At 38.6% G+C, this 14,327-nt stretch overlaps 1 protein-coding gene and 1 long non-coding RNA gene across 2 annotated transcripts; both read right to left on the minus strand.

Moving 5' to 3' along the window:
• Window positions 1-146: 146 nt before the first annotated feature.
• Window positions 147-483, minus strand: LOC117191614 (cyclin-dependent kinase 6-like; the record flags this gene model as incomplete). The annotated part of the gene is made up of 2 exons (XM_033396433.1): window positions 147-401; window positions 463-483. Coding segments are annotated over 2 exons (276 nt in total), but the record flags the coding sequence as incomplete, so codon positions are not given.
• A 6,486-nt stretch (window positions 484-6,969) lies between these two features.
• On the minus strand, window positions 6,970-8,785 carry LOC117191367. Its single transcript, XR_004474033.1, has 2 exons — window positions 8,012-8,785; window positions 6,970-7,167 (listed from the first exon to the last, which is right to left on the minus strand). It is a non-coding gene; the product is annotated as an uncharacterized LOC117191367 (long non-coding RNA).
• Between the last annotated feature and the right edge of the window lie 5,542 nt (window positions 8,786-14,327).

Genomic DNA, 14,327 nt, shown 5'->3' on the forward strand with positions numbered 1-14,327 from the left:
GTCAGCCTACAGGGGAGAGATGGAAACAACAGAGATTTAGATATAAACTTGATACACATTTAATTCGATACATACTCGAATATACGATCCAGCTGGTTCTTCTCTGATGTGCACGGAAAGAGCCTTCCGGTTGAACATCTCAAAGATTATGCAGCGGCACTCCAGAGATCCACGGAACTGTTGTAGGGCTGGATAAGAAGTACCTCGGGAGCGCGATACCACAGCGTAACAACCACTGATGTCAGCTTCATTTCGGAGTTGTATGTTTTGGCCAGACCAAAATCGGCAATCTTCAGATGGCCCTGAGCGGAAACTAGCAGATTCTGCGGTTTCAGATCGCGGTGGATGATGCGATGCAAGTGCAGAAAGTCCACGCCGGTCAGGAGCTCCCGCGACAGACGCTGCCAGATGGGATCGTTTGGTTACACAGTTTGAACTAATGGAGGTATTATGCGTAATCACCTGGATTGTGGTGGGGACATGCCTGATTTGGGCAGGCGTTCGATGAGGTCAGACAAATCCTGCTCCAGGTGCTCAAAGACCAGAAGAATCATTAGTTGTCCGTCGCGCTCCAGAAACTGGCATACTTCGAACAGTCTGCAAGAAGAGGGGAAATCAGATATGAACTTTTTATACCCGATACTCAAAATGAGTATTGAGGTATATTAGATTTGTGGGTAAAAGTGGATGTGTGTAACGTCCAGAAGGAATCGTTTCCGACCCCATAAAGTATATACATATATTCTTGATCAGCAATCAATAGCCGAGTCGATTGAGCCATGTCTGTCTGTCCGTCTGCCGTCGTCGTCTGTCCGTCTGTCCGTCCCCTTCAGCGCCTAGTGCTCAAAGACTATAAGAGGTAGAGCAACGATGTTTTGGATCCAGACTTCTGTGATATGTCACTGCTACAAGAATATTTCAAACTTTGCCCGCCCACTTCCGCCCCCACAAAGAGCGAAAATCTGTGGCATCCACAATATTGAAGATACGAAAAAACTAAAAACGCAGAATCATAGATAAGGACCATATCTATCAGATTCCTGAATCTGGATCAGATCGGATCATTTTTATAGCCAATAGGAACAAATCAATTTGCAGTGGCTACGCAGCGCCCGACGTCACGCTCTGACTGATTTTCTGTCTCTCTCGCACGCACTCTTTGTCGTGTCGTTTAATATTAGCGGCGTCTGCCGGAGGAGAGCCATACTGACTTAGTATCGGGTATAACTGTAGAGTTGCGGTGTTCGCAGCAACTCACAACGTTCCCCCTCGTTCGTTATATAAATCATTGAATTAGCTGCCTCAATTGCATCTTCAATTAATATCGATTTATCTGATCACATAAATTACCCCGAAAAATGAAAAAAAAAGAACAGAAGATTGTCAGGCTTGCAACATTGTTGGGAACTGCTTAGCACGACTTAATTTCTTCCTCTTTTCTTAAATTGTTCCAGAAAATAAATTAAAAATGCCAGTAGGTCTCACACCCTCTCTTAAACTTTCTATGGATCATTAAGAGACAAAAATAAGACTCTTCTGTGGCTCAAGGCTGAGCTCTGGCAACATGTAGCTGGCGCATGTTGATAAACTGCTTGATTGAGCGGGACCTGAACCGTGGGTGTTTCTCCTCTCTTTCTATGTAACTCTATTTGGCTTCTATTTCGCTGTCCATATGGCAGCATCGTTTTTTATACCCGATACTCAAAATGAGTATTGGGGAATATTAGATTTGTGGTAAAAGTGGATGTGTGTAACGTCCAGAAGGAATCGTTTCCGACCCCATAAAGTTATATATATTCTTGATCAGCATCAATAGCCGAGTCGATTGAGCCCTGTTTGTCTTTCCGTCTGTCCGTTCCGTCCGTCTGTCCGTCCCCTTCGCGCCTAGTGCTCAAGACTATAAGAGCTAAAGCAACGATGTTTTGGATCCAGACTTCTGTGATATGTCACTGCTACAAAAATATTTCAAAACTTCGCCCCGCCCACTTCCGCCCCCACAAAGGACGAAAATCTGTGGCATCCACATTTTTAAAGATACGATAAAACCAAAAACGCAGAATCGTAGAGGATGACTATATGTTTTAGAATGTAAGATCTCAACCAGATCGTATAATTATTATAGCCAGAATCAAGAAAACAATTTCATTCTTTCTCGCTCTGTCTCTCTCTAACACACAGGTTTCATGGTCGGTTTTCCCAATTGCAAAATATGAGTTCAAGGATCTCAGAACCTATAAGAGCCAGAGCAACCAAATTTGGTATCCACACTCCTGTGATATCGGACCTTGACCGTTTCGTGTCCAAATTTCGCCACACCCCCTTCCGCCCCGCAAAGGACGAAAACTGGGGCATCCACAAATCTCAGAGACTATTAAGGCTAGAGTAACCAAATTTGGTATCCGCACTTCTGTTATATCTCACTATAAAACGTATATCTCAGAATTTCGCCCCACCCCCTTCCGCCCCCACAAAGGACGAAAATCTGTTGCATCCACAATATTGCACATTCGAGAAAACTAAAAACGCAGAATCATAGATAATGACCATATCTATCAGATTGCTGAATCTGGATCAGTCAGATAATTTTTATAGCCAAAAGGAACAAATCAATTTGCACTGGCTTCGCAGCGCCCGACGTCCACCTCTGACTGATTTCTGTCTCTCTCGAACGCACTCTTTGTCGTGTCGTTAATAATTAGCGGCGTCTGCGGAGGAGAGCCATACTGACTTAGTTATCGGGTATAACTGTAGAGTTGCGGGTCCAGCAACTCACAACGTTCCCCTGCGTTATATAAATCATTGAATTAGCTGCCTCAATTGCATCTTCAATTAATATCGATTTATCTGATCACATAAATTACCCGAAAAATGAAAAAAAGAACAGAAGATTGTCAGGCTTGCAACATTGTTGGGAACTGCTTAGCACGACTTAATTTCCTCTTTTCTTAAATTGTTCCAGAAAAATAAATTAAAAATGCAGTAGTCTCACACCCTCTCTTAAACTTCTATGGATCATTAAGAGACAAAAATAAGACTCTTCGTGGTCAAGGCTGAGCTTGGCAACATGTAGCTGGCGCATGTTGATAAACTGCTGATTTAAGCGGGACCTGAACCGTGGTGTTCTCCTCTCTTTCTATGTAACTCTATTTGCCTTCTATTTCGCTGTCCATGTGGCAGCATCGTTTTTTTATACCGATACTCAAAATGAGTATTGGGGAATATTAGATTTGTGGTAAAAGTGGATGTGTGTAACGTCCAGAAGGAATCGTTTCCGACCCCATAAAGTATATATATTCTTGATCAGCATCAATAGCCGAGCCGAGCCAGCATCAAGGTCCGATATCACAGGAGTGTGGATACCAAATTTGGTTGCTCTGGCTCTTATAGGTTCTGAGATCCTTGAACTCATATTTTGCAATTGGCAAAACCGACCATGAAACCTGTGTGTTAGAGAGAGACAGAGCGAGAAAGAATGAAATTGTTTTCTTGATTCTGGCTATAATAATTATACGATCTGGTTCAGATTTTGCACACTAGAAGATATAGTCATCTTCTACGATTCTGCGTTTTTAGTTTTCTCGTATCGTCGAAATTGTGGATGCCACAGATTTTCGCCCTTTGTGGGGGCGGAAGTGGGCGGGGCAAAGTTTTGAAATATTCTTGTAGCAGTGACATATCACAGAAGTCTGGATCCAAAACATCGTTGCTCTCGCTCTTATAGTCTTTGAGCACTAGGCGCTGAAGGGTACGGACAGACGGACGGACGGACAGACAGACAGGGCTCAATCGACTCGGCTATTGATGCTGATCAAGAATATATATACTTTATGGGGTCGGAAACGATTCCTTCTGGACGTTACACACATCCACTTTTACCACAAATCTAATATACCCCCATACTCATTTTGAGTATCGGGTATAAAAAGTAGGGGGAGAGGCGAGCAACAAAAGCAGACATGAATTTATATCCTCCTTCCCATTTAAATGCACTGCATGAAATCTTTTAGTAATTGGCTTTCTGATTTTGGTAAATTTGTAATTTTCGAACAGAAAACACTTTTGGCATAACAATTAAGAGCGGATGTTCGGGGGTTTGAGAGGGAAAACAGGCTAGAGTTAGGAATCGAGTGATTCGCTTTCAGGCGAATACTTAGAAAGAGACGAACTCGGGCTGGGTTGAGGACAGAGTTTCGCTTTTCAATAATTCCAGAAAACTTATTGGATGGAAAATATATATGTACATATGTACACATGTATTTATGCTGTTTGTTGTTTACTCTAAAGTCGTCATCATCATCACTATTAGCATCATGGTGGCTGTCGTCGTCGTCATCTTGCCAACAGTGCACAGCGGCAACTTTCAAGTCTTATAACACAAATTTGTATGATATATGTATGTGGCGTGAAGGAACCCCATTTTAGGACAGAATGTAAGATATACATTTTCAAGAACCGAGTGAACGTGCAGACCAAAGGAATAAGTTGGGTTAACCTAGACATGAGTAGATCCGATCAGAGCTTCGTTTTCGCTCGCACTTAGAATGAAGTTTTCATTGATCGGACTGGGAATCCGTTGAATTCCAGGGCGTTAATTTTATGTTTATGAGTAACGAAGGAAATATATAGTTAATACTTACATAGATCAAGCCAGAGTAGTATCTGTCTTTAATGTTGTGCAGCACGAAGCCTCGTTGAGGCACGTCAGATCGGCATATCTCGACTTTGTCGAATTTTGGCGGATTCATCTTTTGTATATCGTCGCGCAGAATCATGACCTCTTGCCGGTCTCGGCCAGTTCAACCTCAAACTCGTCGCCATGTTCCGCTTAATACTAGCGGCCACGAGCCTGCAAAAAGGAGACAAGAAAAATGTCCATTCAATAGTCACACTTGAACTTTAACCATTCTGCTTCCAGAAAGAAAAGTATGAGAATCAAAATGTTATTTGTGTATGAGTGAATGAGTATGTATGTATGAGATGTATCCACATCACGCATCATGTCTTTCCATTTTGATCAAGTTTTATATTCATATAAAGCAATGCAAAATCAGCAATATGATAATAAAGATATAAAAGGGTCATTCGTTATATAGAGCGCTATACACGATGCATAGTTTTGGCAATTGCGGTCAGCGTACTTTTGGGCGCACAGATTAGAAAGAAGAAGGATAGATTCAAATCTGGCGGCTAGGCCGATAGATCGACCATGGTTGCAAGTGTGTAACACAATTTTGTACAACACATTATATAGATAATCTCTTACGTTTTATTTGTTTGACCTTTGGCAAAATCAAATAAAAGCAAGTATTTAAAATAAACCAGTCGAGTAGAAAATTGATTCATTAGTCGGATAAAATTATGTGGGCAGGCTGAGGGTTCTATTTAGCTAGTAATATTGCCAAGAATATCAAAAATACGTCGGTATATATTGAAAATAATACGTATATTTCAGTATTTATTTGAATCGGTAATAACGGTTGACAACAATGAGTCCATTCCATACTTTTAAATTATGTTCTTAAATTTACTATATTTGGACATCGACTTAGGGTGAATATTACAATTATTGGGGAAATATTAACACGACGCATCCTGACATTCTGTCGCAGCCGTTTCCTGCCATAATTTTCATTGGCGGAAAGCAATAATCGCGTTCCATGTTGCGGAAAAATGCAAGCAACAATGCATACCCTAGGAAAGGATATTATAGAATTGAGAAAAATGTTTGTCATCCCAGGCAAAAATTTAGTCTCTGCTGCAAAAGCAAGTATTTAGAGTAAGCCAGTTAGTAAAAAATTGATTCATAAATCGTATAAAATTATGTGGGTAGGCTGAGAGATATAGATAGCTATTAATATTCCACGGAATATCAAAAACGAGGAATATGGATTATAGAGTTGAGTTCGTCAGTATATTTACGGTATATTTTGAAAATGCGGTATATTTTGGTATATTTCTGAGGGTAAAAAAATTATAAAATAATAAAAAATTATTTCAGCGGCGGTGAAGATGAAAATACCCGACGAGCCAGCAGAAAAAAGTGATTCGGAAGGCTATTCACACATTAAGAATAGTCATTTTCAGAAGACCTCAAGAGAAAAAAAAATACAAAGCAGACAATAATGAATAATAATAAATAAAAATAATTGGAAAAATAAACAATTACAATGTATTACTTTTTATATTAAATGCATGATTTTACGTGACAATCATCACTTATTAAGTGCATGATATTTAGGTAAAAAATCATCACCTATAAAATTCATGATTTTAGGTAAAATCATCGCTTATTATGTGCATGATCTTTAGGCAAAAATCATGCATTTAATAAGCGATGATTTAAGCCAAAAAATCGTGAAAAATCATCGCTTATTAAGTCATGATTTTTCGGCAATGCTCGATGACAATGTCATCGATTATGCCCTAGGACATCTCCATGTTAATGTCATCAGCTCAGCGTATGGCCGGTCATCGACTATGTCATCGGGGTAGTGACGCGGTCATCGACGTGTCAGCAGCTGAGTCATTAATGACCGTACTGCAGGTAGCTAGAGGCAGTACTCACACACACACACAAACACACACATGCAGAACATATTCAACACTAATACAGGGACAGAGATTACAAACTTGTTTTTGCCTCGCTCTCGCTGGATCCCTGACCTGCTCTCCGCTCTTTCGTTCTCTTTTGTTTGGTGTGAGTGAGAGTCAGAGTGTGGCTGCGATATGCAAATTGGAAAATGTTGTGCAAAACCCTTTTAGCGGCAAATTGATTTGGTTTTTGACCAACTTGAAGAACTGTGGCATCTTTTAACGCTGATGATTTCAGCAGAGAAATGAATGTGCGAATATGCAGGAGGAATATGTGGGCAAGGGTTCTTCAGTAGAACTCACTTGATTCTCGTGGGGCACCCAGACCAGGCGCTTCTGTGTCCATTCCGCCTGTGTGGCCGATCATTGTATTGGTTCCGTTCCACCGAAAGGTATTTCAGCTCGGGATCGTTGCGATCTACTTCTTCCGACATTGTAGCGGTGTATTTACTCTCTCTCTCTCTCTATATATATATATATATAATATTATTCTCACTCAATTCAACTATGGTTTTGTCGTTTGAGTTTTCTCGTCGTAATGTGGGTGCTATTGAGGTTTTTTTAATACACACTTTTCTGTTGAGCAGAACAAACACAAAATAATGAATACGGTTTCGTTTAATTTTCACATCGGAAACACCGCGGCCATTGAGATACAATATTTTTTCGCATTTATCTCGAGACGCGCGCTCTTTATCTTAGAAGAGCGGCACAAAACGGAGGCGGCGAGAACAGTTTCAAAAGGAAGAGCGCAAAAGAAGAAAAAATATGGCCACAGTTGCTCAAGCCGGCTGTGTCTAGAAATGAACCATTAACCAGTTTGCATTCCGAAGAGTGCAGCAGGAGCAGCGGCAGAGCCGGCAGCAAACATTTTTGGTGGCTGGTTTCGGTTTCTTTTTCGAAGCAGAGCAGGTATAAGCGGCCATCATTCCATTCCTTTTTTCCCTTCTCTCTTTCCTTCTTTTGTGTACCGCTGTTCTGCGCTCTCCACATTTCAAAGCAGTTTTCCGCATATTTTGCACATTAATATTGTTTTTTATTCTCTCGTTTCACTTTGTCAGCACTGCATTTGTGCAAATTCAACTCAATTTTCACCGAAATGCACGTATTTCGATGCATTTGTTTCAACAAGCGGCGTCGGCGTTGGCATCGACATCAGCGTCGCCGACAGACCGGAGACTTTTGGGCGTTAAAATTATTCTACATGCATTTTATTTTTTCTTGTCGCGCTTGCTCCTCGCCTTCGGTTTTCGCTGTTTTCTCGCACTACCGATTTATTGATATATTGCTGGCAAGCTGCGTCTTGCAATGTCTTTTTATATGGAAATTGTGCGGTTTTATTTGTTTCAAGCGACAGCTGCACTTTCAGCGCACCAACACACACATGCACACACACACACACAAACACGCAGGAACTCACATTTCGACGCGTCGCACGTCGTTTCAGCGGTTGCTTTACTCACTGTTTATTGCCTTGTTGCGTTACGTTTCGCGTTCTCTCTATTTTCTCTTTCACTTTTTCCTACTCCACTATCCACTTGCTTCGTGGTCTTCGCGTTGTCTGTGTGTTTGGGTTTGACTTTTAACGATTTTAACGGTAGCACCTCTATAGTTTTCGATTTATTGTCAACGCGTACTCGCATTCAGTATATTTTCAGTATATATTCAGTATATATATACACATAATGGAAGAAAAAAAAGGGTATGAACAGCAGGCAAAACGGCCCTGAAAATGCAACCGCATGCAAGCTGAAATCCACTTTTGCTTAATATTTTCATCACACGCGAACCTCGACATTTGTCTTGGCTGTTTTTTGCCCCTTGTCCTTACCCTTTTTTATAGCCCATTTTAAATTACGACTCAATTTTTCGTCGCAAGAAAGAGTGAACGATTTATCAATATGACACATTAAAATTATTAGACGAATAATTCATCAACCCCTTTTGTTACCTACATGGAATTTTTGCTTATAAAAACGAGAAAAAAGAGGATAAAAGGATAAAGTCACCCTTTTGACTTCAAGGTATATTGTTTGTCAACAACGCCGAGGTAAGGTTCGTACGAACCTTGCAATTTGCCTTGGCTGTTTTTGTTTGTTGTCCATACCCGTTTTTAAGGCCCATTAAAAAATAACGACTCATTTTTTCGTTTCAGAAGAGAGCAGAAGTCTGACCGTCTGATAAAAAAACGTACTTAGCCACTTAAACCCCTTTATTTAAACTGATAATAACTTGAACTAGACAAAAAATAATATTTACTCTTGCAGGTCTTCATCTTTATATAAAAAAAGACCACGATATTTTTCACCTAAAGTGCTATAAAAATATTTAATCACGAATCATGCTGACTTAATTCGACTTAAGATTAGCTAAGACTTCAGTCCTCAAAACATAATTTTATCCGATAGATGAATACATTTTCTAGAAGATTAGCTAGCTTTAAATGCTTAATTTAATTTTATTGTGCCTAAAATAAGGTTTGAGCAAAGAAGGTCAGAAATAAAACGTAATGAAATGGACAGTGTTGCGATGAAAAATCCCTCCAGGCTTGCGAAAAAATATCGGTATTTTTGTGCGATAAGCGCAACTTATCGGCGCTTTTTTTTTTAAATTACAATGTTATAAAGCTAAACAAAATGTTTTTACATTTTATTTCTGTTGATTTTGATTTTGATTTTATGACTATAATTATTTCGACCTTGTTATATACATAGTAAATCAGCAACTGCATTTATTAATTTCGGCATCGCAGCATTCAGAAGCCGGATAGGCGTCGAGCAACAGGCCGGATTGTAGACGAAACAGTCGGTGGTCTGGTGCACTTCCTCTGTACCTTTTTTTTATTGAATCAATTCTCCTTCGCCTCCTTTGCTTCTTATTTCTCTCTTGCTATTTCTTTTTTATCTTTATTTTATTCAACAAAATATTCCATTTTTTTTATTAAAATTCTATAAACATTTATAATCTGCACGAGCCAACACTAGCTGACGGTACAGACGAGGGCGAACTGACGAAGTAGACGGTGGAAAACGGTCTGGAAAAAATAGAATAGAATATTGACCGTACTTTCTACCCATTCCCAGGTTGTAGATATCGTGCACTTCGTAGTTTTCATTTTGGAGCTGTTTCAGCACAATAACTTTTTTCACCTAGTGGTGATAGCTTTTTCCACGAACGCAGGTGTCTTATTTGGGATTGTTTCTGACATCTGTCAAAAGTTAAATAGAGTTGTGTGTCAATCTTTTTGCACGTGTGACTTTTCTTGTGAACGTATATACACGTTCCGCCGACCACTTCTCATCGTACTGAGCTAATCATTACAACAAAATTTTAGTTGCTTTACTTCGCATCGCATCCACATCTCGCATCATGTCTTTCCATTTTGATCAAGTTTTATATTCATATAAAGCAATGCAAAAATCAGCAATATGATAATAAAGATATAAAAGGGTCATTCGTTATATAGAGCGGTATACCACGATGCATAGTTTTTGGCAATTGCGGTCAGCGTACTTTTGGGCGCACAGATTAGAAAAGAAGAAGGATAGATTCGAATCTGGCGGGCTAGGCGATAGATCGACCATGGTTGCAAGTGTGTACACACAATTTTGTACAAACACATTATATAGATAATCTCTTACGTTTTATTTGTTTGACCTTTGGGCAAAATCAAATAAAAGCAAGTATTTAAAAATAAACAGTCGAGTAGAAAATTGATTCATTAGTCGGATAAAATTATGTGGGCAGGCCTGGGGTTCTATTTAGCTAGTAATATTCGCCAGAATATAAAAATACGTCGGTATATTTTGAAAAATAATACCGTATATTTCAGTATTTATTTGAATCGGTAATAACCGGTTGACAACAATGAGTCCCATTCCATACTTTTAAATTATGTTCTTAAATTACTATATTTGACATCGACTTAGGGTGAATATTACCAATTATTGGGAATATTAACACGACGCAATCCTGACATTCTGTCGCAGCCGTTTCTGCCATAATTTTCATTGGCGGAAAGCAATAATCGCGTTCCATGTTGCGGAAAAATGCAAGCAACAATGCATACCCTAGGAAAGGATATTATAGAATTGAGAAAAATGTTTGTCATCCAGGCAAAAATTTAGTCTCTGCTGCAAAAGCAAGTATTTAGAGTAAGCAGTTAGTAAAAAATTGATTCATAATCGTATAAAATTATGTGGGTAGGGCTGAGAGATATAGATAGCTATTAATATTCCACGGAATATCAAAAACGAGGAATATGGATTATAGAGCTTGAGTTCGTCAGTATATTTACGGTATATTTTGAAAATGCGGTATATTTTGGTATATTTCTGAGGGTAAAAAAATTATAAAATAATAAAAAATTATTTCAGCGGCGGTGAAGATGAAAATACCCGACGAGCCAGCAGAAAAAGTGATTCGGAAGGCTATTCACAACATTAAGAATAGTCATTTTCAGAAGACCTCAAGAGAAAAAAAATACAAAGCAGACAATAATGAATAATAATAAATAAAAATAATTGGAAAAATAAACAATTACAATGTATTACTTTTTATATTAAATGCATGATTTTACGTGAAAATCATCACTTATTAAGTGCATGATATTTAGGTAAAAATATCACTATAAAATGCATGATTTTTAGGTAAAAAATCATCGCTTATTATGTGCATGATCTTTAGCAAAAATCATGCATTTAATAAAAGCGATGATTTAAAGCCAAAAAATCGTGAAAAATCATCGCTTATTAAGTCATGATTTTTCGGCAATGCTCGATGACAATGTCATCGATTATGCCCTAGGACATCTCCATGTTAATGTCATCAGCTCAGCGTATGGCCGGTCATCGACTATGTTCATCGGGGGTAGTGACGCGGTCATCGACGTGTCAGCAGCTGAGTCATTAATGACCCGTACTGCAGGGTAGCTAGAGGCAGTACTCACACACACACACAAACACACACATGCAGAACATATCTCAACACTAATACAGGGACAGAGATTACAAACTTGTTTTGCCTCGCTCTCGCTGGATCCCTGACCCTGCTCTCCCGCTCTTTCGTTCTCTTTTGTTTGGTGTGAGTGAGTCAGAGTGTGGCTGCGATATGCAAATTGGAAAATGTTGTCAACATTTTCCAATTTGCATATCGCAGCCACACTCTGACTCACTCACACCAAACAAAAGAGAACGAAAGAGCGGGAGAGCAGGGTCAGGGATCCAGCGAGAGCGAGGCAAAACAAGTTTGTAATCTCTGTCCCTGTATTAGTGTTGAGATATGTTCTGCATGTGTGTGTTTGTGTGTGTGTGTGAGTACTGCCTCTAGCTACCCTGCAGTACGGGTCATTAATGACTCAGCTGCTGACACGTCGATGACCGCGTCACTACCCCCGATGACATAGTCGATGACCGGCCATACGCTGAGCTGATGACATTAACATGGAGATGTCCTAGGCATAATCGATGACATTGTCATCGAGCATTGCCGAAAAATCATGACTTAATAAGCGATGATTTTTCACGATTTTTTGGCTTAAATCATCGCTTATTAAATGCATGATTTTTGCCTAAAGATCATGCACATAATAAGCGATGATTTTTACCTAAAAATCATGAATTTTATAGGTGATGATTTTTACCTAAATATCATGCACTTAATAAGTGATGATTTGTCACGTAAAATCATGCATTTAATATAAAAAGTAATACATTGTAATTGTTTATTTTTCCAATTATTTTTATTTATTATTATTCATTATTGTCTGCTTTGTATTTTTTTTTCTCTTGAGGTCTTCTGAAAATGACTATTCTTAATGTTGTGAATAGCCTTCCGAATCACTTTTTCTGCTGGCTCGTCGGGTATTTTCATCTTCACCGCCGCTGAAATAATTTTTTATTATTTTATAATTTTTTTACCTCAGAAATATACCAAAATATACCGCATTTTCAAAATATACCGTAAATATACTGACGAACTCAAGCTCTATAATCCATATTCCTCGTTTTTGATATTCCGTGGAATATTAATAGCTATCTATATCTCTCAGCCCTACCCACATAATTTTATACGATTTATGAATCAATTTTTTACTAACTGGCTTACTCTAAATACTTGCTTTTGCAGCAGAGACTAAATTTTTGCCTGGGATGACAAACATTTTCTCAATTCTATAATATCCTTTCCTAGGGTATGCATTGTTGCTTGCATTTTTCCGCAACATGGAACGCGATTATTGCTTTCCGCCAATGAAAATTATGGCAGGAAACGGCTGCGACAGAATGTCAGGATGCGTCGTGTTAATATTCCCCAATAATTGGTAATATTCACCCTAAGTCGATGTCCAAATATAGTAATTTAAGAACATAATTTAAAAGTATGGAATGGGACTCATTGTTGTCAACCGGTTATTACCGATTCAAATAAATACTGAAATATACGGTATTATTTTCAATATATACCGACGTATTTTTGATATTCTGGCGAATATTACTAGCTAAATAGAACCTCAGGCCTGCCCACATAATTTTATCCGACTAATGAATCAATTTTCTACTCGACTGGTTTATTTTAAATACTTGCTTTTATTTGATTTTGCCCAAAGGTCAAACAAATAAAACGTAAGAGATTATCTATATAATGTGTTTGTACAAAAATTGTGTGTACACACTTGCAACCATGGTCGATCTATCGGCTAGCCCGCCAGATTCGAATCTATCCTTCTTCTTTCTAATCTGTGCGCCCAAAAGTACGCTGACCGCAATTGCCAAAACTATGCATCGTGGTATAGCCGCTCTATATAACGAATGACGCTTTTATATCTTTATTATCATATTGCTGATTTTGCATTGCTTTATATGAATATAAAACTTGATCAAAATGGAAAGACATGATGCGAGATGTGGATGCGATGCGAAGTAAAGCAACTAAAATTTTGTTGTAATGATTAGCTCAGTACGATGAGAAGGTGGGTCGGCGGAACGTGTATATACGTTTCACAAGAAAAGTCACACGTGCAAAAAGATTGACACACAACTCTATTTAACTTTTGACAGATGTCAGAAACAATCCCAAATAAGACACCTGCGTTCGTGGAAAAAGCTATCACCACTAGGTGAAAAAAGATTATTGTGCTGAAACAGCTCCAAAATGAAAACTACGAAGTGCACGATATCTACAACCTGGGAATGGGTAGAAAGTACGGTCAATATTCTATTCTATTTTTTCCAGACCGTTTTCCACCGTCTACTTCGTCAGTTCGCCCTCGTCTGTACCGTCAGCTAGTGTTGGCTCGGTGCAGATTATAAATGTTTATAGAATTTTAATAAAAAAATGGAATATTTTGTTGAATAAAATAAAGATAAAAAAGAAATAGCAAGAGAGAAATAAGAAGCAAAGGAGGCGAAGGAGAATTGATTCAATAAAAAAAAGGTACAGAGGAAGTGCACCAGACCACCGACTGTTTCGTCTACAATCCGGCCTGTTGCCTCGACGCCTATCCGGCTTCTGAATGCTGCGATGCCGAAATTAATAAATGCAGTTGCTGATTTACTATGTATATAACAAGGTCGAAATAATTATAGTCATAAAATCAAAATCAAAATCAACAGAAATAAAATGTAAAAACATTTTGTTTAGCTTTATAACATTGTAATTTAAAAAAAAAAAGCGCCGATAAGTTGCGCTTATCGCACAAAAATACCGATATTTTTCGCAAGCCTGGAGGGATTTTTCAT

The sequence above is a fragment of the Drosophila miranda genome (assembly GCF_003369915.1).
Source record: "Drosophila miranda strain MSH22 chromosome Y unlocalized genomic scaffold, D.miranda_PacBio2.1 Contig_Y1_pilon, whole genome shotgun sequence".
Lineage (NCBI taxonomy): Eukaryota > Metazoa > Arthropoda > Insecta > Diptera > Drosophilidae > Drosophila > Drosophila miranda.